The sequence below is a fragment of the Carcharodon carcharias genome, chromosome 3 (assembly GCF_017639515.1).
Source record: "Carcharodon carcharias isolate sCarCar2 chromosome 3, sCarCar2.pri, whole genome shotgun sequence".
Lineage (NCBI taxonomy): Eukaryota > Metazoa > Chordata > Chondrichthyes > Lamniformes > Lamnidae > Carcharodon > Carcharodon carcharias.
Genome location: NC_054469.1, coordinates 57,213,822 through 57,236,713, shown reverse-complemented (window position 1 = coordinate 57,236,713; position 22,892 = coordinate 57,213,822). Strand labels below are relative to the sequence as shown.

Here is a 22,892-nt window from a genome sequence, read left to right as displayed (position 1 = left end):
CTGGCCCAGAAATGGAACAATTTAAACTGTTGAGCTCCATTCCTGCAAGTAATAAATTCTTCTTAGAGATTTAAAATATTTTAAAACTTTTTTTTTTCATTTTTCCTCTCCATCTCTTTTCTCTCTCTTCATCAAGTCTTTACTTCCCTCCTTTAATTCCTCTTGCTCCACTTGATTTGACTATATTTTTCCCCTTCTCCATTGCTCCTGTTTCTTTCTTAATCCCTAATTCTTATTGGCTAACAAAATTGATGGTTAGCGCCATTATCCAGTAAGTTCCCAAACATCCCAACACCCTTGCCACACTGTTATCAGATCCCATTTTTAGCAAGTTACTGTGCAAAAACATTTCAAACTGAAAGGTGCAAGAAATGGTTTAACTAACAGAGCATGCTGCGCAATGTACCATTCCAACAAGATTGGGACCATTGATATCTAATAAAATGTACTTGGTAAATTGCAGTTTTTCATAGTTCAAAAAGAAACAAGTTTGCTTTGTGACTCTGATTATTGTTTTCTAGGGAGGATTGAATGACATCGTGTTTACCTCTGAGCATATAAACTTGTTTGACAGAATTATAGAATTATTATTCTGAAGTGGTTTATGATAGCCTCAGTGGTGATTCAGTGAATGCTAGATTAAGTAACTGCTTTGAAGGCTAGTCATTCAATAGAGTGACAGCTGAATTTACAAAGTTTGAAATGTGCTTTATTTCTTACTGTGCAAAATAAAAAAAACCCTAAATATTTTTCTGAACAAATATGAGGATACACTGATTTACTTTGTGTACTGCTGATTTGGGGGAAATTTTGAATATTAGGTTAATGTTTGCAAAGCACCAGTCATTTTACTAAAACAAAAACAGAATTACCTGGAAAAACTCAGCAGGTCTGGCAGCATCGGCGGAGAAGAAAAGAGTTGACGTTTCGAGTCCTCATGACCCTTCGACATAACCACTCTTATGCAGTGGGCAAACTGTTAATACTAACATGCTTGATTTAAACAGCAGGACTGTATCTGACACCTTTTGTAATTAACTCAGCACATCACCTAGCAAAGTTATAGAAAGTATTCTTCCTGGCCTTGCATAACACTTACAATATTACAGAATTAGAACGTTTAGTATTTAGAACATCTTTTATTTATACGCATTCCTGTCTGCCTGCTCAGGATAAAGCAGGAGTGGTGTCAAATTTGCAGGCAGAACCAATTCACAAAAAGTTGAGTTGCTCTTTACTAAAACTGCAACTGAGTTGAAACTATTACAAAGTGATCATGTTGACATAATGAGAAGAAGAAGAGTGGCCAGAACACTTAACTAGACAAGGTACATACATAGAAAGTGAAAGCTGAGCTAGGGGACTGTTCTTGACAAAATCTGAATGGAAGAATGCTGTTCAGTAGGTGGCATGCATATTGTGTGATTACACCTCTCCTGACACCCAATACCAGTTTAGTTATAATGCTGCATTTAGTATGTGGTTCTCCCAATAAACTATTGCCCGTAAAGAAAGGGAAGATTACTAAAATAAACTGTGTTTTGTGGAAATGCAAGGAGTCACTTCCTATCTTTGACAAGGTTCTTTTGTGAAGGTATGTTTTGTTGATTCAAAGTAGACATATAATGCAATACAAACAATATTGATATAATCTTCAGCACAGAGAACAGAAAGAATTTTGCCAGATAGGTGTCATCAAATTTGTTATGGAGAAGAATTGTCTGTGTTTATGACCTCTTGGCATAGACACAGGAAGTATATATAAAAGAATAAAATAGGCAGCAGCGAGTTGCAAGGCTACAATTCAGACTAATAGCTGTTATTATAAATCATAACAGTAAAGTAAGAATAGTTTATCATCCTTTTCAGAATCTGGAGATTAAATTAGTCTTAATCCTATCACTTCTAATTGTTAATGTGTAGTAAATGTGGGTTTTTATTTTTGCTTTATATTTTTAAAAGCAATATGCATGTATGGCTACGTATTAGAGCTTATATCAGGTGGGTGAAGGAGCTCTTGGTGACATTGAATGTGAAGCAATATGTCACACATGACAGGTGAAAACATTAACCATGGCTGTCATCTGAACACCACAATAAGATTACTTCAGTAAGCCTGCTGTGATCGATATATTATTGTTCTTACTATAAACACAGTTGTAAATTCTTTTGGCTGTTTTTTTTATTGACATGGCGCAGTGCTTCCATTTGGACATGCTGTGCAAAGCAGGACTGGACGGTACATCAATTTTATGACACAGGACTTGAAGGTTTATTGGATTTGTGAGTTGGGGACCAGATCATCAAGTTATTTCCCTGGTCAATTACTAGAAGATTTTCTGCATTTACCATCAGAATACCATATGGCAATAATTATTGAGCATTTCATTTGTGAGAAATGCAATTAGTCTCAGTGTGTATTAATTAGGATTTATTGAACATATATTGAATATTTAAAAGTTGATTATGAGTAAGCATGACTGATTGATTACTGATATATTATTAGTTTAGAATCCCCAGTTGGTACCTCTGATGATAGTACACAGAGTATTGAGTTTATGTATAAGGCAGTAAACCATCTGTTATACAATTGACCCATGTGAGAGAGGGGTATCTGAAATTTGCGTAACACTCTATATCTGCAGTGTTGGGGAATTATTTGATGGCTCTTACTTGATTTTGTATTCACTGGCTTCTAGTTGCATATTATCTGGTTATACCTTAATGAAGCAGACCAAATAAGTTACAACTGCAGAGTCTGCCTGCCCCTAAGGGGTCTGAATTGGATTCAAATTACAGTTGTAATGAATGGTCACAAACTGTGTTTGCATAAAATTTAATTGTAGAGGACACAGTGTCCTGATGAAACAATTTATTTTTGTGAGTGAAAAACTTACATAGTCCATTACAAATAAAATTATAAGCATGTTAGGAAGATTTTACAAATAACTGGAATGAATTTTAAAAAATTCTATGATTCTTTCCTACTGTACACAACAGAATAAAAATTTGGTGTAGGAAATAACATTAAGCATCCCACACCATCTACCATTCCTTAGTGGAAAGGATGAGAAGGTGACATACCCATCTTGATATGCACAGGATGTTCCTGCAGTTCCTAACTTTTTTTTTATAGGTAAGGGGCTGGGTGCTGCTCGGTGGGACCGATTTTAGTTCCAGCCACCTGGGGCACATGTGCAGTAGCAGCAGGAAAATGCCACCAGGTAACTTATCATCTCGTTTATGCTGGCTGCTGGTGTATTACTACCAGCGACTTGGTAAGGGCCTATGGATGAACAGGCGCAGTGCCCCTCCCTTTCAGGCAGGTGATGACTTTTAACATGAAAATCGGGGTCCTACAGTGTACACAGAAACTCCAAATGTAATTTTGATGTGCAAATAATGGGAGCGTATGCCACATACATGCCATCCACTTGTGGTCATGTTGAGCAACCTAAGCAGTGGCCCTTGAAGAAATAGCTGGAGCTCATTCAAAAAATGGTCCAAAACCACCTTTGTTTTTTATTTTTGTGGGCTTCACTGTGTGGAGAATTTGCAATTATGACCTCACTTCTTACCATTTCATGTTATAGCTCCACTAAACTGCTGCACTGTAGTATAATAGTTATAGAGTGGATACTGGGAGCATGTATCCTTGTGGGGGAGACTAGAACTGGAGACACAGATTGAAAATAAGAGATCTCCCTTTTAAGAACGAGACGAGGAGAAACCTTTTCTCTCAGACGGTCATGCGTCTGTGGAATTCGCTTCCCCTGAAAGCAGTTGAGGATGGATCATTGAATTTATTCAAGGCTGAGATAGACAGATTTTTGATAGACAAGGTATTCAAGGGTTATGGGGGGCAGACAGGAAAGTGGAGTTGAGACCAAAATCAGATCAGCCACGATCTTATTGACCGGCGGAACAGAATCAAAAGGCTGAATGGCCTACTCCTGCTCCCAAGTCCTACGTTCCTATACATGCAGCAAGATTTTGAAGAAATATCGCATTAGTGACTTCAATTGCACAGTTCGTTGGTTTAAGTTATCAAATTAACCATATAAATCCTTTGAAGGACGCTAAATAGTTTACATCTTGTAGAATTAATTATGTATCCCTGTGCTCTGACTCAGGCAACTAACTGCATTCATCTTAATTGATCAGTTATAAGGTAATTGGTAACTCTTCCCATCTATTTGTGAATACTAATCACTTATTTTTCTTCCAGGGGTGTTGTTAGAGTTGACATAAATCTGCAGAATGTGGACATTGACCAGTGTTCAACTGAAGGATGGTTTGGAGGAACACACAAATGCAGACTCAACAGTACTAAGGTAAAGCCAAACACACTCACTGAAATGGGCCTTCCTTTGACAGGCTGGATATGGGAAATATTTGCATTGTTGTGGACTGTTTTAGATGTTCAATGACTACTGAAAACAAAGTCAGACGAATCACTTGCTTTATTGTTGCTATCTATTTCAAGTACTTAAAAACATACATGAAGACGCAGTCTTTCCTTATATGTTAAAGAATTGCTAAAGCACGAGAATTATCACATGTGGAATACAGTGCCCAGTCGTGGCCATCCTACCTATTGCTAGGACCTGCAAAGTATTGGTGCTCTCCCTTACACTCCAATGTTGCCTCCAATGGCAGAAGCACAATTGGATTTGGCCCTGTATAATAAATTACATAATGCCATTAATGTTGGAGATTTCACTGGACATCAGATGGAAAGCATCGGTGATTTTTCTGATGGAACTTAGCATCAGAACTACCATCTTGGAATTTAGAGAGATGACTTCATGGCTGAGTTTTCTTTCTCATTACTGTGAACTGTGATGGAGTTGAAGTGAACTGTGGTGGCCATAAACAATATGAATCACCAGTTCCTTTTTGTCTATGACAAGTTATTCCCCTGAGCAGAATTGAAACAGGCATGCACAACTTACCTTGGGATGTGCCTTTTGTTTAAGTGGGAAAAACATATGAAATTGAGCCTAACATGCACTGATGTGATGCTGTATTTTGAACATCAAATGCTCAGAGCTGCTTTTCAAAATGGCTGTGTGCATAAATGGAAAATAAAATGAAAAAAAAAATTCTGACAGGAATGATCTCTGAAAAAAGTCTCAAAAAGAACAAAAGAGTGAGGGAGAAATGAGAAGTGACGCAGATTCCTGACTCTCACAAATCATTTGCCTTCTTCAATTCACAGTTTATTTAGATAAAAGAAATGCTTTTAAACCTGCTTTTTGACTTTGGAAAAATTAGAGCCTCTTTTTAGAATCAATTGTCATTTGTCAATGGTTTTGAAAGATGGAAATCAAAATAAGGGCTATGCATTATTTTTCTTTGGGTAACTTTATACCTTACCAGTCATTAGCAGGCAGGGGGAAAAAATGACCAATGATGATGCAAATCTATTGGAGCACATTTCATGCTTAAAATTGTCACTTAATAAGCATTGGTGACATATATATTTTTATTCAGCTACGGAATCTGAAAAGTACCACAATAAAAACCTAGGAAATAATGCTTAACTGATCAGGCAATGACATATTAACGACATATTTGAAAACTGTGATGAAGAATTGGGTTGGACTTGAAGTATTAGCCTCTCACAAACTTGCATTGGACACAAGAGCACATCACTGTTCTGGTCAACCATTGTGAAGACATGGGAAGACTTCCAGTACCATTAATTTTTAAGACTGTCTGTCTGTCTTAGAAAGGGATGAAGAATGCACATGGTAAGATGTATTTAACTCTGAGCTGTGGAAGACACCAGACTGTACATGGGGCAGGCTTGATAGGATGAATGGCTGTTTCTCACTCTGGGTTCTCTTATGTTCTTATCAATAACAAAAAAGAAACAATCACAGACAGAACTGTATTCTTTTAATATGGAGCTGAAGGATATGTATAGCTTTGATGTAAAAGGAGGAGCTGTTTTGGATATGAGGGAAAGCCTCAATGTGGTGGTGAAATTAGAAATGTCCAGTATTATTTTTGAGTGGGTGCGCTGACCTTTACTCATATCAATGTTTTCTTTTAAGAATAGCACACAGAAGAAAAAACCACCTTTTTTTTAGCCTATTTTGCGTCTAAAACTAGATCTCGTAATTCAAAGCATTAATGTTGGAATTCCATATTATTTTTCAAATTCTTTTGTTGCATTCTGAGGGGAAGGGGTTGTTTCAATAATCTTCTGTGAATCTTATTCTTGCACAATAAACACATTCAACAGAGAGCAGTGTTGAAGTTTGAATTATTCATGAGATTCTGTGGCTTCTTGAATAACAAGACATATGGCCCTTGGAATTTGGACAAACTGAGTAATTAGTTACAATCTGAGGTGTTTTGTGCTCATCTCATGAGGCTAACCATTTCTGTAGCTTTTCAATAGCTGGTAACAGTTGTCTGCCAATGGACCAAAATGAAAATTGTTTTTTTGGCAAAGGTGAAGGAATAATAAAAAGTCTGCTTCTTTCTTAGGCTTCTCACAGGGAATTAAATCAATGTGATTTTCCAATTGATCTTTAAAGCCAATGAACAGTGTTTAAGCCAATCGCTACCATGAAGAAGTCAATTTTACATTTATTATATATCAGTCATAAAAGGAATTGGATGCTGATTCTTTACTCTTGATAAGGTTACTGGTATTTTTGTAAAAAGGACAATTGTGGTGTTGTTCGGTTTGAAAATGATTGACCTTGAATTAGTGCAACAACATACAAGGTGATGAAATGCAAGTCCAATCTGTTGAGTTCCTAATTTAAGTTGGGCAAACGTGGGGAGGTTCTAAGCAGATGCAAGACATCTCCTTGAGTAATTTGAGAATGGGTAAGTTGAGCTGTAAGGAGAAAATATCAGAGGAGGATGTAGTTCTAGTCTACTATAGTGCAGTCTCTAGTACTTGGCTAAGAGCAGCTTTGGAGGGGAAGGAGGCTTGAGCATCAATCATCTACTCGATCTCTGGGCTGCACAAGGTACTTTGCTGGGAAGGCTAAGGAGGACTGTGGAAAAATAATAAAACCAAATTTACACAGTGCTTCAGATCTATGGCAATATTATGGTCCTGAAGCTATTAAGGTACAATATTGCGAAAATTCCAATGCACTGTGCGGGCTAGTGACATTTTATAATGCATTTAGGCAGGAAGCCACTTTGCAGTAAAGTTCATTGCCTTTGCAAGTTATAACTTGTGGATGAGTGAGTGATTTTGAATGGGAAGTACAGATAAGGTAAATAGAGAGAAAATATTTCTATTGTCTCAGCCTAGCGGACATAAAAATTAGAGCCAGGCCTTTTAGGAGTGAAATGAAAGATTTCTACTTACAAAGGGTGTTAGAAGTTTGGAACTCTCTTCTGCAAACTACAATTGATGCTAAATCAATTGTTAGTTTTAAAACGGAGATTGATAGATTTCCATTAACCAAAGGCCTGAAGGAATATGGGACAAAGGTTGGTTATATGGGGTTCGGTTGCAGGTCAACCATGATCTCACTGAATGACAGAGGGGCCAAATGGCTTCTTGCAGTTCCTGTGATCACATGTTCCTAAGTTTGAATCACTTGTGCTGTTTTTACAGGTATAACATTTCTCTGTGAATAAGGCTGTAATTAATATCTTGCAGACAACGGGCGGGATTTTCTGGCCCTGCCACCAGCGGGCATCATCGCGGACGGGACTGGAACATTTGGAGAATCATTCACTTTTAACCTTCTTCCTGCCCAACATTTTCCCATGAGCTCTTGATGCTATGTAAAATAATTAATATCCAATGTAAACAACAAATATATTTGAAATATTAAAATATTTTATAGTGAGCTTTAAAAAGTTCAGTTCAGCTGAACTAACTTTGATGGACCATTCTGCTTACTCCGTTATTAATTAATGATACTTATTACCAACCAGGCTTAGGTAGCATCTTGAGTCCCAGTTTGAACTGAGGGCAGAAGGCAAAGCAGACAGCAAACCCTCTTCACTTTACCACTGTGAGGTTGGCTCATTTTAACTTCTGAGTTTATTTTAATAAGAGGAACAGCCTAACTGATTGTAACAGGAAATGAGTGCCCATACATTTTGTCTGCACAATTTTTGGTGAGCCTTCCCATGTTTGGTTAAAGCAAGATTTCACATTTCCCAGTCTGGAATGCACTGCCTGGGAGGGTGGTGGAGGCGGGTTGCCTCACATCCTTTAAAAAGTACCTGGATGAGCACTTGGCACGTCATAACATTCAAGGCTATGGGCTAAATGCTGGTAAATGGGTTTAGGTCAGTAGGTCAGGTGTTTCTCATATGTTGGTGCAGACTCGATGGGCTGAAAGGCCTCTTCTGCACAGTGATTCTGTGATTACAACTGCTGAAAAGGGAGGAATTTCTGAAATGAGTCACAGACTTACTCCTAGTTTTCAGATGCCTCCCTGGAGGTCCTGTTGGAGGAGTTCAGTGCAAGGAGGGAGTTACTGTTCCCCAGCAACCCCTGGAGCATCACCAGGCCCACTATCTGGCAGACAGAGGTGGCTGACAGGATCAGTGCTAATATAGGAAGAGGTTTAATTATGTCCAGTGTCAGTATGGGAAGAAGTTTAATGATCTTACAAAAGCAGCAAGGGTAAGTACAGCCCTTCACCTCTCTTCTTCTTTTAGCAGCATATCACAACTCTCCATTCACCATCCCCACCCCTTCAACTGCCGTTTTCAACAATTCCCTCCCTTCCATCACATCCTTCAGCATTCAATCACAAGGGGACACTACAACATCTCATTCTCATCCCAGTTATGTTCAGCTCTTCCTTTGGTCTCTTCACACCACAAAACTTACAATGTTCTCTTCTCACACTCTAATATTTACACCAACTCCTCCAGTGAGTCCTTCCTCACTTCTCATCACACACACTTGGTTTACCTTCATCACACTCCATCGTCATTCCACCTTGCTGCATCTCCAGCTATCACCACATTGCACATGCTCTACAGATCTCCACTTAATTGTTCAACAGCCACTCACTAACTCCCACCCTCTCTTTCTGCAGCACATAATACAAGGGAAACGAGCAAGACTGGGGCTGGGTGTGGTGGTGAAGGAGCACCCAACATCAAATCCCTCAACCAAGTGGAGTATGAGTACGGCATCCTGGGCTTTATAAATAGTTTCATAGAGTACAAAAGCAAGGAAGTTATGGAAGCTTTATAAAACGCTGGTCCAGTTTTAACTGGAGTATTGTGTCCATTTCTGGGCACCTCACTTTGGCAGGGATGTAACAGTATTAGAGAGGGTCAGAATTGATTTGCAAGAATGGTTCCTGGGATGAGGAACTTCAGTTACTTTGATGGATTGGAGAAGCTGGAGCTGTCCTCCTTGGAGAAGAGAAGGTTGAGAGGAGATTTGCTGGAAGTGTTCAAAATCATGAGGGGGCTGGACAGAGTACATGGGGAGAAACTATTCCCATTGGCAGAGGGGTCAAGAACCAAGAAGGCACTGATTTAAGATGAATGGCAAAAGAACCAAAAGTGACTTGAGAAAAAAAAAATTCACGCAGCGGGTGGTTAGGATCTGGAATTTGCAGCCTAAGAATATGGTGGAGGCAGAGTTAATCGTAGCTTTTGAAAGGAAATTAGATAATTAACTGAAGAGAAAATAGTTGCAGATGTATAGGGAAAGGACGAGGGGGCAGGAATAGCTGAGTTACTCTTGCAGAGAAGCGCCACAAATACAATGGCTGAATGGCCTCCTCCTGTGCAGTAACCATTTTATGATTCTATGAATATCTGCTGGTTAATGATTCAGGCAAATTCATGAGCATCAGGAAGTCTGGGCTGAAGGCCTGAACAGGGTATCTGAATATTACTTGTTATCTTTCATCCACCCCAGAACAGCTATGCAGTTGAAGCTGATATCTCAAGTCTGCTACTGCTGTTGCCCAGCCTCCAGTATCATCCTATCTCCTGCCCCTTTCCTTTTTCCTCTGTGTTCTTCCCAGGACAAATTTCCTGCATTTGCTGTCACATGCTCCACCCCTCCCAAGTACCAGCACAGATATTGGCACTTCACATTGGTTAGATGGTGACCCAGGGAAACCTGCTTGTGATGAAACACCTGGCATCAGTTAGCAGCAATAGTTACTGATGGCAGCGATCATCAAGGAGACAGCTCACTGCAGGCTGATACTTTCTCCCTCTTCTGCTGAGCAGGACAAGCACGAGGACTTCCAGCATTGAAGAGAAAATTCCTAGCCTCTCACAAGCAGGTATATCAGATATTTGAAGGTCTGTGAAGCAGCTTCAGGACTTTCGCTGAAAGTATGAGTGAATTGTGAGATAACACACTCTGCAGCCTACTTCGGAGAGTGTGCCCATCTCCAAGGATGCTGCTGTTGGGCTCACAAAACAAGTCATTGTCACCATCCTGCGCCACTCACTGACAGCACAAACTGCTGCCATGCATGCTCTGAGTTTCAACTTTGAGATACAGTTACACTGCTCAGATAGAGGCTTTCGAGGAGTCGCTCAGTATCTACTGTCTATCTCCTGCCATTCAATGCCTTTATTTCAAACATGCTGGATATTAGTGGAGTGGTAGCCACTATGATGAATGCTTTTGGTTATTCTGGTGCCCTAAGGGCATGGCTTCAAGGTTTCCCTTGATATGAGGGAAGCCAAACAACGCTGCAAATCTCCAAAGCTCTTTTGTGTTGACTGTTTAGGTTAATTGGCAATGTAATGTGCTGATCAGCCCTGGCAAACAGGATGTCAGTGATAAAAACAAAAAACTGCGGATGCTGGAAATCCAAAACAAAAACAGAATTACCTGGAAAAACTCAGCAGGTCTGGCAGCATCTGCGGAGAAGAAAAGAGTTGACGTTTCGAGTCCTCATGACCCATCAACAGAACTCATTGAATGTTAGAAGAGGGGTGAAATATAAGCTGGTTTAAGGTGGGGGGGTCGGGGTGGGGGAGAGAAGTGGGGGGGTGGTGTGGTTGTAGGGACAAGCAAGCAGTGATAGGAGCAAATAATCAAAAGATGTCACAGACAATAGAACAAAGAAGTGTTGAAGGTGGTGATATTATCTAAACGAATGTGCTAATTAAGAATGGATGGCAGGGCACTCAAGGTACAGCTCTAGTGGGGGTGGGGTGGAAAGACTAGCCCGGCATACAAGATTTAAAAATAATGGAAATAGGTGGGAAAAGAAGAATCTATATAAATTATTGGAAAAAACAAAAGGAAGGGGGAAGAAACGGAAAGGGGGTGGGGATGGAGGAGGGAGTTCAAGATCTAAGGTTGTTGAATTCAATATTCAGTCCGGAAGGCTGTAAAGTGCCCAGTCGGAAGATGAGGTGCTGTTCCTCCAGTTTGCGTTGGGCTTCACTGGAACAATGCAGCAAGCCAAGGACAGACATGTGGGCAAGAGAGCAGGTTGGAGTGTTAAAATGGCAAGCGAGGGGGAGGTTTGGGTCTTTCTTGCGGACAGACCGCAGGTGTTCTGCAAAGCGGTCGCCCAGTTTACGTTTGGTCTCTCCAATGTAGAAGATGTCAGTGAGCTGCTTAATAAGTGTGTACATTGCAGATTGGGAGATGTGGCTTGCAGCAGACTGGAATGAGCCAATGACAAAGAAGTTAATGTCTATGGCTATCTGATAGCCACGGCCAAAGCATGATCCCCTGGTTCAGTAGGTAGTAGGACCTATCCTAAGAGGCTGCAGAGGTCTGCAATAGGCTGCTTGGTGAAGCTCCTCTCCCCTTTTTCTTGAAATGTCAACTGTATCTCAGTTGGTAGCACTTTTGCCTCAGAGTCACAAGCTTCTGGGTATCTGAGGATAGGTAAAGCAAAAGGTTTCAGAAAGAAACAATCTGGAAATTGGAAACGCTCCTGGCAATGCAAACATCACAATAGCCCACAGATTGTGTTATCCATTTATCTGCAGGTGAGAAACCCTTAAATACTTGCTTCAGTAGCTCTGAATATTTTATTGGGAGGGTGGCATTGGGCAGGGCTTCTGTGACTTTGTGTTAAAATGGCATGTAAGACACCTGATTTGCATAATTTGTATCTCTGGTAGGCGCTTGCAGTAAGTACTGTGCTACACTTTGTTATGATCTCTGCAGAGACCATTAATGTTGAAAGAGAAATTCAAACACTCAATGATTCACTGAAAGAGTCATGCCACAAGATTTCATGGGCAGAATTTTGCCCTTGATGGGCAGGTGGGCCCCACCCGACGGGAAGCACTATGAGCTTCCTGTGCAGGGGGTATTCCCCTACTGTCAAAATGTGCTGTTTTGCACATGCGCATGAAAGAGCACACATCTCCATGAGACTAAGTGCTGTCTCAGGGAGAGCGCTGAAAGTGTTATAAACGTCAAAAATAGAAAAATAAAAACATTATTAACATGTCCCCCTCATGTGACAATGTCACACGAGATGGGACATGTTAATAAATATCACATAAAGTTTATTAAAGGTTTTTAAAACAGGCATGAAACCTCATCCCGCCAGTGGATGAGGTTTCATGTTTTTTCAGAAGCCCGCTGGGGCTCCTGGCCTGCCCACCAACCTGAAGGTTGCATGGGCAGGGCCTTTAATTGATTTAATTATTCTGTCAATGGCCTCAATTGGCCATTGACAGGTCGGCGGGTGGACAGCTGATCGCGCTGTCCGCCCGCCTTCCTGAATATTTAAATGGGGCGGGATGATGTCAGGGGTTCCCCCAATGTCATCCCATGTCATTTTTGCGTCGTCAAGTGGGCCCCGCCCCCAAATTGCCAACGGAAAAATTCTGTGTTTTTAAACAAAACAACCTTTAATGTATATAAAACAAATTAAACAAAGCAAGCACTACTAACTTAACTAAACTATAGTTCGCCAAGAACTGTAACCCAATTCTCCTTTTTACTTCTAATTCCACTCAAGAGTTTCATTATACATTACGAGATCTTGAGGATCCATTCACTTCTCCTTTTGGAATTCAGACCAAGCATGCCAACATTCTCCAGAATTCACTTCAATTTTTTTCTCAGTGTTCTAGCTATCTTCCATGGTATAAGATTCCTTGGGGATTCTTCCACTCGCTTCTGGCTAAGCAATCATTCAACTTTTCTTCAAAACTCCATGACTGTAAACTTCTCACCTCAAGCCTAGGGTCAATGATTTAAAAATCAGGGAGATTCCTTGTTCTGAATGGCCTCCATGCTCTTTGTCCTGGCTTTGGGCAGATACAGATTGTTTTACAGTTCCCAGCAGACTCTCTGTCTCTCTCTGTCTTACTGCCTTCTCCAAGCTAACTGCTTGTTTTCTATGAGGGATACTGCAGATTCCTTCCTCTAACTCGAAGCTAGGAAAATTTTGTATCCTCTTTTCCTTCATGAACATTGTCTCCAAACTGAACATGAGCTCCCACCTGCATTCCATGCGGTAAACGATAAAGTTGGTATTTTCTCCGGTTAAGGTGCAGGTCTGGCTAACATTTACCTCTTTTGCACCCTTAGCTTAGTGAGTTGCAACTGTCTGTGTCTGTTCCCAAACTGAACTGCTGACTTCTGTGAGCAAACACACAGATAAATAACAAAGGAACCTCCCCAACGCCCACAGCTGATCTCCATGGCAATGTGGTATACCTGGGATGTTGCAAACAGAAATGTACAGTAAAATCCCAATGAGTGTAAAACCAGGGCGCCTGCCCACAAATTTGTGTTAAGTGGAGCTTTGCGATAGCCAAGCATGCCCTATTCCCACTTGAATGCATCTCATCTCTATGTGACCCAATATGCCTAAAAATGCAATTAGTGACAAAAACAAGAGGTTCAAAAGCAAATTGGAAACACAGTAAAGCAGTAAAAGTGTGAAAATGTTTTTATTCAAATTGTTCACACTTTACAATGGCCTAACCTCACTTTGCGTTGAAAAATGTCAGGAGTTATCTCTGGAAAAACTCAGCAATCTTTTTCTGCTTAGCATCATGCCTTTAGACATGTGCGATACAGTCCAGCATGTCATCAATGCAGTCAAACATGTCTTCGGTGTTTTCATGCTGCAGTGCAAAACCCTGGAGCATTTCAATATCCTTAGTGGCATCAGCTAGGGAAACAGGCAGGAGAGCGGGAGGCATTCATTGGACTTTTCAGGGTCATTGGACTCCTCAGAATGTACTGCATTTACAATTGCATCATCTCTCAGTTCCATCATGCAGCATATAGCATCATCCAACTCCAGCTAAGTGTCTATGGTTGTCTCTGCTGGAATTTCCACCTGGCCCCCTGCAAGTGAGCAAAAGGTGCCTCGTCATCAGCTTGGTTGGCCTCACCTTGCTCCACCTCGTTTTCAACATCTTGTGCAGTTGTAGCCTGTTTGAACTCAGCGAGTTGGAAGCAGTTCGCAATTGTAGCTTCCATCATCATCTGACAGGCTTTCTTCATCATGAACATGGCCTCTAAAGCAATTGGATTGTACTCCTGCTTCTTACCGATGGGCTTGATAACCTAAGAGATCAGCTGCCATTGACAGTGGATTTTCAGGTTCCTAATCACCCCCTCATCCATTGGCTTGATCTTGACCATGGTGTGGGGGAGGCAAGAACATCAGCTTGACGCTCTTCAGGCCAGTGATGTTGGGGTGCGCAAGGTCGTTTATGTAATGACACCAATCTACTTTTTTTTCCGCTTTCCTGATTCACGCCTCAAAAATGCTGGAGGTCATCCAAGTGGTTTTGTTAGCTTCGTGCTGCTAGTGGTTTTGTTAGTATCGTGACAAAAGAGCTGAACTCCCGAGGTGAGGTGAGAGTGACTGCCCTTGACATCAAGGCAGCGTTTGACTCAGTGTAGCATCAAGGAGACCCAGATAAACTGGAGTCAATGGGAATTGGAGGGGAAAACTCTACACTGGCTGGAATCATACCGAGCACAAAGGCAGATGGTTGTGGTTGTTAGAGGTCAGTTATCTCAGCTTCAGGGCATAACTGCAGGAGTTCCTCAGGGTAGTATCCTAGGCCCAACCATCTTCAGCTGTTTCATCAATGACCTTCCTTCCATCATAAGGTCAGAAGTGGGGATGTTCACTGATGATTGCACAATGTTCAGCACCAATCACGTGTCCTCAGATACTGAAGCAGTCCATGACTAAATGCAGCAAGACCTGGACAATATCCAGGCTTGAGCTGATAGGTGCAAGTAACATTCGCGCCACACAGTTGTCAGGCAATGACCATCTCCAACAGGAGACAATCCAACCATCGCCCTTTGACGTTCAATGGCATTATCATCACTGAATTCCCCCACTATCAATATCCTGGGGGTGACCCATTGACCAGAAACTGAACTGGACTAGACATATAAATACTGTGGCTACAAGAGCAGGTCTGAGGCTAGGAATCGTGCAACAAGTAACTCACCTCCTGATTCTCCAAAGCCTGTCCACCATCTATGAGGCACAAGTCAGGAGTGTGATGGAATACTCCCCACTTGCCTGGATGAGTGCAGCTTCCACAACACTGAAGAAGCTTGATACTGTCCAGGACAAAGCAGTCTGCTTGATTGGTCCCACATCCACAAACATTCACTCACTCCGCCACCGACGCACAGTAGCAGCAGTGTGTATGTGTACCATCTACAAGATGCATTGCAGGAATTCACCAAAGCTGCTTAGACAGCTACTTCCAAACCCACAATCATTACCATCTAGAAGGGCAAGGGCAGCAGATAGATGGGAACACCACCACCTGGAAGTTCCCTTCCAAGCCACTCAACATCCTGACTTGGAAATATATCGCCGTTCCTTCCTGTCGCTGGGTCAACTTCCTGGAATTCCCTTCCTAACAGCTTTGTGGGTGTACCTACATCACATGGACTGCAGCACTTCAAGAAGGCAGCTCACCACCACCTTCTCGAGGGCAACAAGGGATGGGCAATAAATGCTGGCCCAGCCAGCGAAGCCCACATCCTGTGAATGAATAAAAAAAAAAATTCCTGAAGCAATGTAGCTTCTTTGACTCTCCTTTCACAAGAAGTGGCAGCTTTTGGTGCCATCTGTGTTGGAGCAGACCATAGCAGTGACGTGTTCCTTGCTGCACTTTCCACGATTACATGTTTCATCTTGAAACATCAAAGAGGTCTGGCTTTCATCAGTGATAAAAATGTCTCTTGATGCATACTCGTTCAAGATGTGTATTTTAAAATTTTTTTAATTCATACATGGAATGTGGACATCGCTGGTTAGGCCAGCATTTATTGCCCATCCCTAATTACCCTTGAGAAGGTGGTGGTGAGCTGCCTCCTTGAACTGCTGCAGCCCATGGTGGTGTAGGTACAGCCACAGTGCTGTTAGGGAGGGATTTCCAGGATTTTGACCCAGCAACACTGAAGGAACAGTAGTATATTCCCAAGTCAGGATGGTGAGTAGCTTGGAGGGGAACTTTCGGGTGATTGTGTTCCCATGTATCTGCTGCCCTTGCCCTTCCAGTTGGTAGAGTTTGGAAGGTGTTGTCTAAGAAGCCTTGGTGAGTTTCTGCAGTGCATATTTTAGATGGTACACACTCATCTCACTGTGCATTGGTGGTAGATGAGTGCTAAGCAAGCAAGCTGCCTTGTCCTGGACGGGTGTCAAGCTTCTTGAGTGTTATTGAAGTTGCACTCATCCAGGCAAGGGGAAAGTATTCCATCACACTCCTGACTTGTGCCTTGTAGATGGTGGACAGGCTTTGGAGAGTCAGGAATTCTCAGCCTCTGACTTGTTCTTGTAGCCACAGTATGGGAATTTTCCATGCTTGGACTACCTTGAACCACGGTAGCAAAGTTTCTTCAACATCGGGATAGGCAGCCATTCTCACCCTCTTCCTTGCTGGACAGAATGCCCGCTCACTGAGCTGTTCCAAGATGTTTGTCTTATGTTTGCAATGGTGGACAAACACAATGTTGAAACCTGACACTGCTTCACGATGTCCACTTTCCGCTTCACACCATTGTGTTCCACTTGCTGTACCAACTTCACCTTCTCTCTGATCAGCAACACTTTAACTTTCTCACAGGTTTAGTCATACTCGCAGGCTTTTCATGTCCTTTCATAGGGAGGTCTCAATGTCCAATGATGGCATGCCCAGTGCTTCTTGATTTTGCATTCTTATATGGTATAACTTCAGTCTGATTGATTGGCGTGGTCATATGACAAGTTTTGACAAGTTTGGCTAATCTGGAATAACCAGTGCAGAACTTTGGCTTATCACAGCCATCATTCTATGGGATTTACTAATCGGCTGGCTAGAATGCTTGACAATTTCAACATAACTAGGATTACACATCATCCAAGTTTGACTCAGCGCATTTTCGCTGTAAACCAATTATCTTTTACCTTCAAAACCAAACCTTTTGATTCTGAGACCCACATGACTAATTTATATCTTTAATGGAATTAACGACCTTCTCTCCAGACTCCCTAGTTCCACCAAGGAACTCTCTTGTTTGCTATGGTACTTTTAGCTTCTTTGATCTGTGAACTACCTGAATAATCCAAATCCCTTATTGAAATAATTGTGGACCTCCTGTCCCTAACCAAAGCTCAAAGATGGGTCATCCATCGTTTATGTTTTCTCCTCTCTAAATAAACAGAGACTTATTTAAACCTATTTTACCCCAGGTCTGTTTGAATTGCACTTTCTTCAGGCTTGTTTATCAATTTCTCAACCCAGCATTTCCACTTATATTACATTTATCGCTTTGATTCCTAAAACATATGAATTATGAAATTAGATACCCTAAACAACTTTTTACTCCCCCTTGCCTGGCTCTTGGACTTTCTTGTGCCCATGTGTACATTAATAGACAATTAGGTTTGCAAGGTCTCTTAGGCATTTTAGAGGTGGAATGCCTGACTATGGAACCCATCCTGCCCAATTTGTTTGTTACTTGACACTGCAAAACAGACTCTGTAATGGTGCAATGCATTAGATATAGAATATGCATGTTATCCATTACATCTATCTTAAGATGTCAACTTCTTTACACATAGAAGGGGGAAGATGACGAAGGAACAGAAAAAAATCGTTAAGTTACAAGAGGAGTACACATGGCTCTTGTCGCAGGGTAAAACTAGGTTGCTCATCCACCAACTCAGCTGCGGATGGCGTATTGTTGGGAAGACTAAAGGGGCTGAAATAAAAGCAGGGGAAATTGAAACCATTCCATTCCATTTGTAGTCACTCCTTGGATTGTGTCTGCACTCCTTTTTAGTGGTGTAATAAATTATTTGTTAAATAATGGCCGCTCAGTTAAAAGCTAGTGCTGCTGATTTAAAATCCTGGGTCTCTTAGTGATAGCACAAATAGCACAAATCAAAACAAGATAAAATGAGTACTTTTGCTCTTGGTGGTTTGGTCCCGGCATCTTGCAAACATTTGTATGACACTTTACCAGGGAAAAGAGACATTGCGCAAACAATAATACATGATATCAGTCAGTCCCGGCACATGTAAGACATTTTCCCAGGAATCTCTTACAGAATTTGCCCACTCTGCCATCGTAACTTTGGCAGAAACCCTGTTTACGCACAGAAATATACATTTGCCAAAGTTATTCCAACGAAATGGTAGAAGCACTGAGGAAAATGCTAGGCCTTTATTCCTGATCTTTTCTTCGTGTGTTGAGTAGTTGGCATTGAGTAATCTTGTGGGAAATGAAAATAGAGATCTTAAAAATACATTAGACTATATAAATATTCCATCAGCAGGTCAGCTGTTAAAGAGAATCTGGGCTGGAAATACTGATATTTTTGTTTCAATGCGAAAAGGTAATGTGATTCTGGTGTAGGGGATATGAATTTGCGGCAGAGATCAGGTCCACCAGAGTTATACCTTTTCTAAAATACACACTAAATTCAGGCAGAATTTGATTCTGGCAGCAGATATGCCCTCTTAACAAGTGCTCTATATCACAAATGACAGGATAATGAGGGTTAAAAGCCATAAATTCATTATTTAACGGGATTGCACCTGACTTAAAAAGCCTACGGAAAGGTTATTTGTAGGAATCACCAAGCCAGAGAGTGCACAGGCTTTGAATATTCATATACTTTCTGCAACCAAGAAGAGATTCTGCAATCTCCCTCTCAGCAGTTTTGTGCTGCCCTGGTAAGGTCACTAAACTTCTTCAAGAAGACAAAGGGAGTGTTAATGGTAGTGGTAAGGGCTACAGAAGGTGTTGATAGTGACATAAAGGTAAGAAAGCAGAATGTGTTATTAGCAGAACAAGGGTCAGCACTATCTGAACAAAACAACTTGGGACAAATAACAGATGGCCCTTTTGGGGGTGGGATGGGGTGGAGGAGGGGTGGTGGTTGGGGAAAAAAGGATAGATAAGGGGATAAAAAGGGGATAAAACAATGACTAAAAATAAAAATAAGTAAATAAAAAATAAAAATACATTTTAAAAAAGAGATTAAAAAAGGGGTGAAGATAGATGAGAGAGTTCATGGTCTGATGTTGTTGAGTTCAATGTTAAGTCTGGAAGGCTGTAAAGTGCCTAATCGGAAGATGAGGTGCTGTTCCTCCAGTTTGCATTGGGCTTCACTGGAACAATGCAGCAGGCCAAGGACGGACATGTGGGCATGACAGCAGGATTGTGTGTTGAAATGGCATGTGACAGGAAGGTCAGGGTCATGCTTGTGGTCACAAAGTGATCACCTAGCTTGCATTTGTTCTCCCTGATGTAGAGGAGACCATATTGGGATGCAGTAGATGGAGGGAGGTGTAAGTGAAGGGCTGCTTCACCTGAAAGGAGTGTTTGGGCCCTTGGACGATGAGGAGGGAGGAGGTAAAGGGACATCTTCTGTGATTGCATGGGAAGGTGCCGTGGGAGGGGGATGAGGTATTGGGGGTGATGGAGGAGTGGACCAGAGTGTCCCAGAGGGAACAATCCCTATGGAATGCTGATGGTGGGAGGTGAGAGGAAGATGTGTTTGGTGATGGCATAATGCTAGATTTGGCAAAATTGGCGTGGAGGATGACGCTTTGAATGTGGAAGCTGGTGGGGTGAAAAGTGCATTCAAGGAGAACCCTGTCACGATTATGGGAGGGAGGGGAAGATGTGAGGGCAGAGGTGCAGGAGATGGGTCAGCTAAGGTTGAGGGCCCTGTCAACCACCATTGGGGGGAAACCTCAGTTAAGGAGGAAGGAAGATATGTCAGAAGCGTCGTTTTGGAAAGTGGCATCATCAGAACAGAAGTGATGGAAGTGAAGGAGCTGAGAGAATGGGATGGAATCCTTACAGGAAGCAGGGTGGGAAGAGCTGCTGCTGAGGTAGCTGTGGGAGTTGGTGAACTTGTAATGAATATTGGTGACAGTCAGGACCAGAAATGGAGACAGAGAGGTCAGGGAAGGGAAGGGAAGTATCGGAGTTGGACCATGTGAAGGTGATAGAGCGGTGGAAATTGGAAGCGAAATTGATCATTTTTTCCAGGACCAGAGGAGAGCATGAAGTGGCACTGAAACAGTCATTGATGTAGTGAAAAAAGGCATTTTGGGCGAGGGCCTGAGTAGGACTGGAACAAGGAATGTTCCACATAACTCATAAAGAGACAGGCATAATTGGGGCCCATGCGTGTACCCACAGCCATACCTTTTATTTGGAGGAAGTGAGACAAGTTTAAGGAGAAATTTTTCAGTGAGAGAACAAGTTCAGCCAGACGGAGGGTGGTGATGGATGGGGATTGTTCGGGCCGAGCCTAGCCTTGCCTGCACTCAACATCCTCAGTACATGCTCTTCAGCAGAAATCACTGGGTACAAATCACAAGTGGAAATTTTAGCTGATATTTTCCTCCCACTAGCCCCAGAGATGCTTGAGCTATTTGTAACACCCTAACATCTGGCTAGGCTATTAGTTAATTCAAAACAGATCCACATTGAACCTTTGAAGTTATAGTCTTTATGGCTTGGTATTATACTAGGCAGTACCTTTACACAAAATAAAAACAATTGAGGGGGTTAAGGAGATATTTTCTCTTCTTAGACAGAACTTGGACTGGGTATAGAACTGGGTAGCAGTTGGATGCCCATCATACACCAATCTGATGTTTCTTTCTATTGAGACATAGGGTAGGGAGATGAGGTGGGGTGTATAACAGGGGGACGAACCTACTACCTACTGTTTTGTACTTCAACCAAAGTTCAAAGTTTTGCCTTTGTGTCTCCCACTTGCTTTATTGTTGTTGGAAGTATTGCAGAGAAGGGCTTTGAAGTTTGCTAATTGTCAGAGTACTGGCTTATAAGGGAAGGTTAGAAAAACTCTTAGGTAAAGGAAATTAGACGGGGAGCTTATGGGATCATCTAGGATGTTAAGTGAAATAGAGAAAGTTAACCCAGAGCACTATTTCAAATTACAACAAAATTACAGGACAAAGGAACATAGATAAAAACTAGTAAAAGGCAACTTCAGGACAGATGTGACAAAGCAGATCCTCGAATAAAGGATGACTAATACCCAAAATGGTTGTGGAATGCAAAAAACTCAAAACATTCAAAGGCAGATATACCTGCACATCATTTTTGCAGGAAGAAGTCCAGAATTGAACATGTTCTCAAAGTCAGGCCCAACTCATGATTCATGTAGACTTCTATAGTTTACAAGTCATAGGAAGACCCATGGCAGAAATTGTGATCCTGGGCAGCATCTTCCAGTCGGTGAGCAGGAGCAGGGCCCACTTGTCGACGCGTAAAATGACGTGGGGATACATTGGGCATGCGTCCCGATGTCAATCTGCGTCACTTAGATTCTCAGTTCAATGGGCGCGCAGCCAATTTCGCTGCGCGCCCGCTCAACTGTCAATGGCCTATTAAGGTCATTAAAAAACTAATTAAGATGATTTATGGACCTGCCTGTCCAACCTTAAGGTTGGCAGGCAGGCTGGGAGCCCAGGCGGACTTCTGAAAAAACATGAAATCTTATCCATGGGTGGGATGAGGTTTCATGAGGGTATTTAAATTTTTATAAAATGCTTCAATAAAAGTTATGGACATGTTCCAATTCATGTGACAGTGTCACATGAGGGGGCATGGCAGGGAATTTTTTTTTTATCACCTTTATTTAAAGTTTACAATCAGAGCTGATCTCCCTGAGGCAGCATTTTGCCTCAGGGAGAGCTATGTGCTCTTTCCCACGTCATATTGTGTACTGAATACTGCCACACTATCTCAAACAGAGAAGTGTGCATTTGGAGGAGGCACAGAAGAAGTAGCAACAATCCTCACAAGACCAGGAAGACCTGAGGGAAGATAAGGAAGCAATGGAAGAAGGAAGGTCACCTCAATACCTTGCAGCAAGCAATGCGAGGGCCCAGCTAATTGCTTAATGATTCTGCTGACATGCTTATTTGCTTGGCCTAGTATGCTACACAGAATCCATCTGCTTAACATTCCTTGTTATATCCATCACCTATTCCTGCATGCTACATAAAAGAATATTTGAACCATTCATCTAACTTCTGTATCAATGATATACAATCTATCATGTAGACTCAGAAGTTGCTATAAATCCACACTGTAGACTGAAATGTCAATTGTGATAACAGTGGTTAATTTAATGCAACACATTATATGGAATATACAGCATAGAATAATTGCTTTCTATTCATCTCTCATCTAAGTGATCAGCCCATGGTGCTTTTTTAAAAAGAAGGTTCCAAAATGCTATTATACTTGTGAACTGCTTGCCAAGTAGCTTCAGCATAGCTGGTAGTAGTTCTTCGTCTTTCACCATTAAGCAGATGTTCATAGATTGACATCTCTGTTCAACTAAACTGGGAGCAGAGCTTGCTCCCCCTGCCCCCACCCACCCCACTGATGAGCTTTCTTCTATGTTGTGTCTGCAACCATTACTTGCTGCATATTTCACAACATGCAGTGC

The 22,892-nt window shown here is 41.7% G+C and overlaps 1 protein-coding gene across 1 annotated transcript in view; it reads left to right on the top strand.

Annotated features, from left to right (window-relative positions):
- The window catches only part of gpr158a (G protein-coupled receptor 158a), a 641,632-nt gene that overhangs the window by 112,452 nt on the left and 506,288 nt on the right, over positions 1-22,892 (top strand). Inside the window, exon 2 of the mRNA XM_041183940.1 lies at positions 4,229-4,334. Coding sequence (XP_041039874.1) covers positions 4,229-4,334 — 106 coding nt within the window. The remainder of the gene's footprint in view (positions 1-4,228; positions 4,335-22,892) is intronic.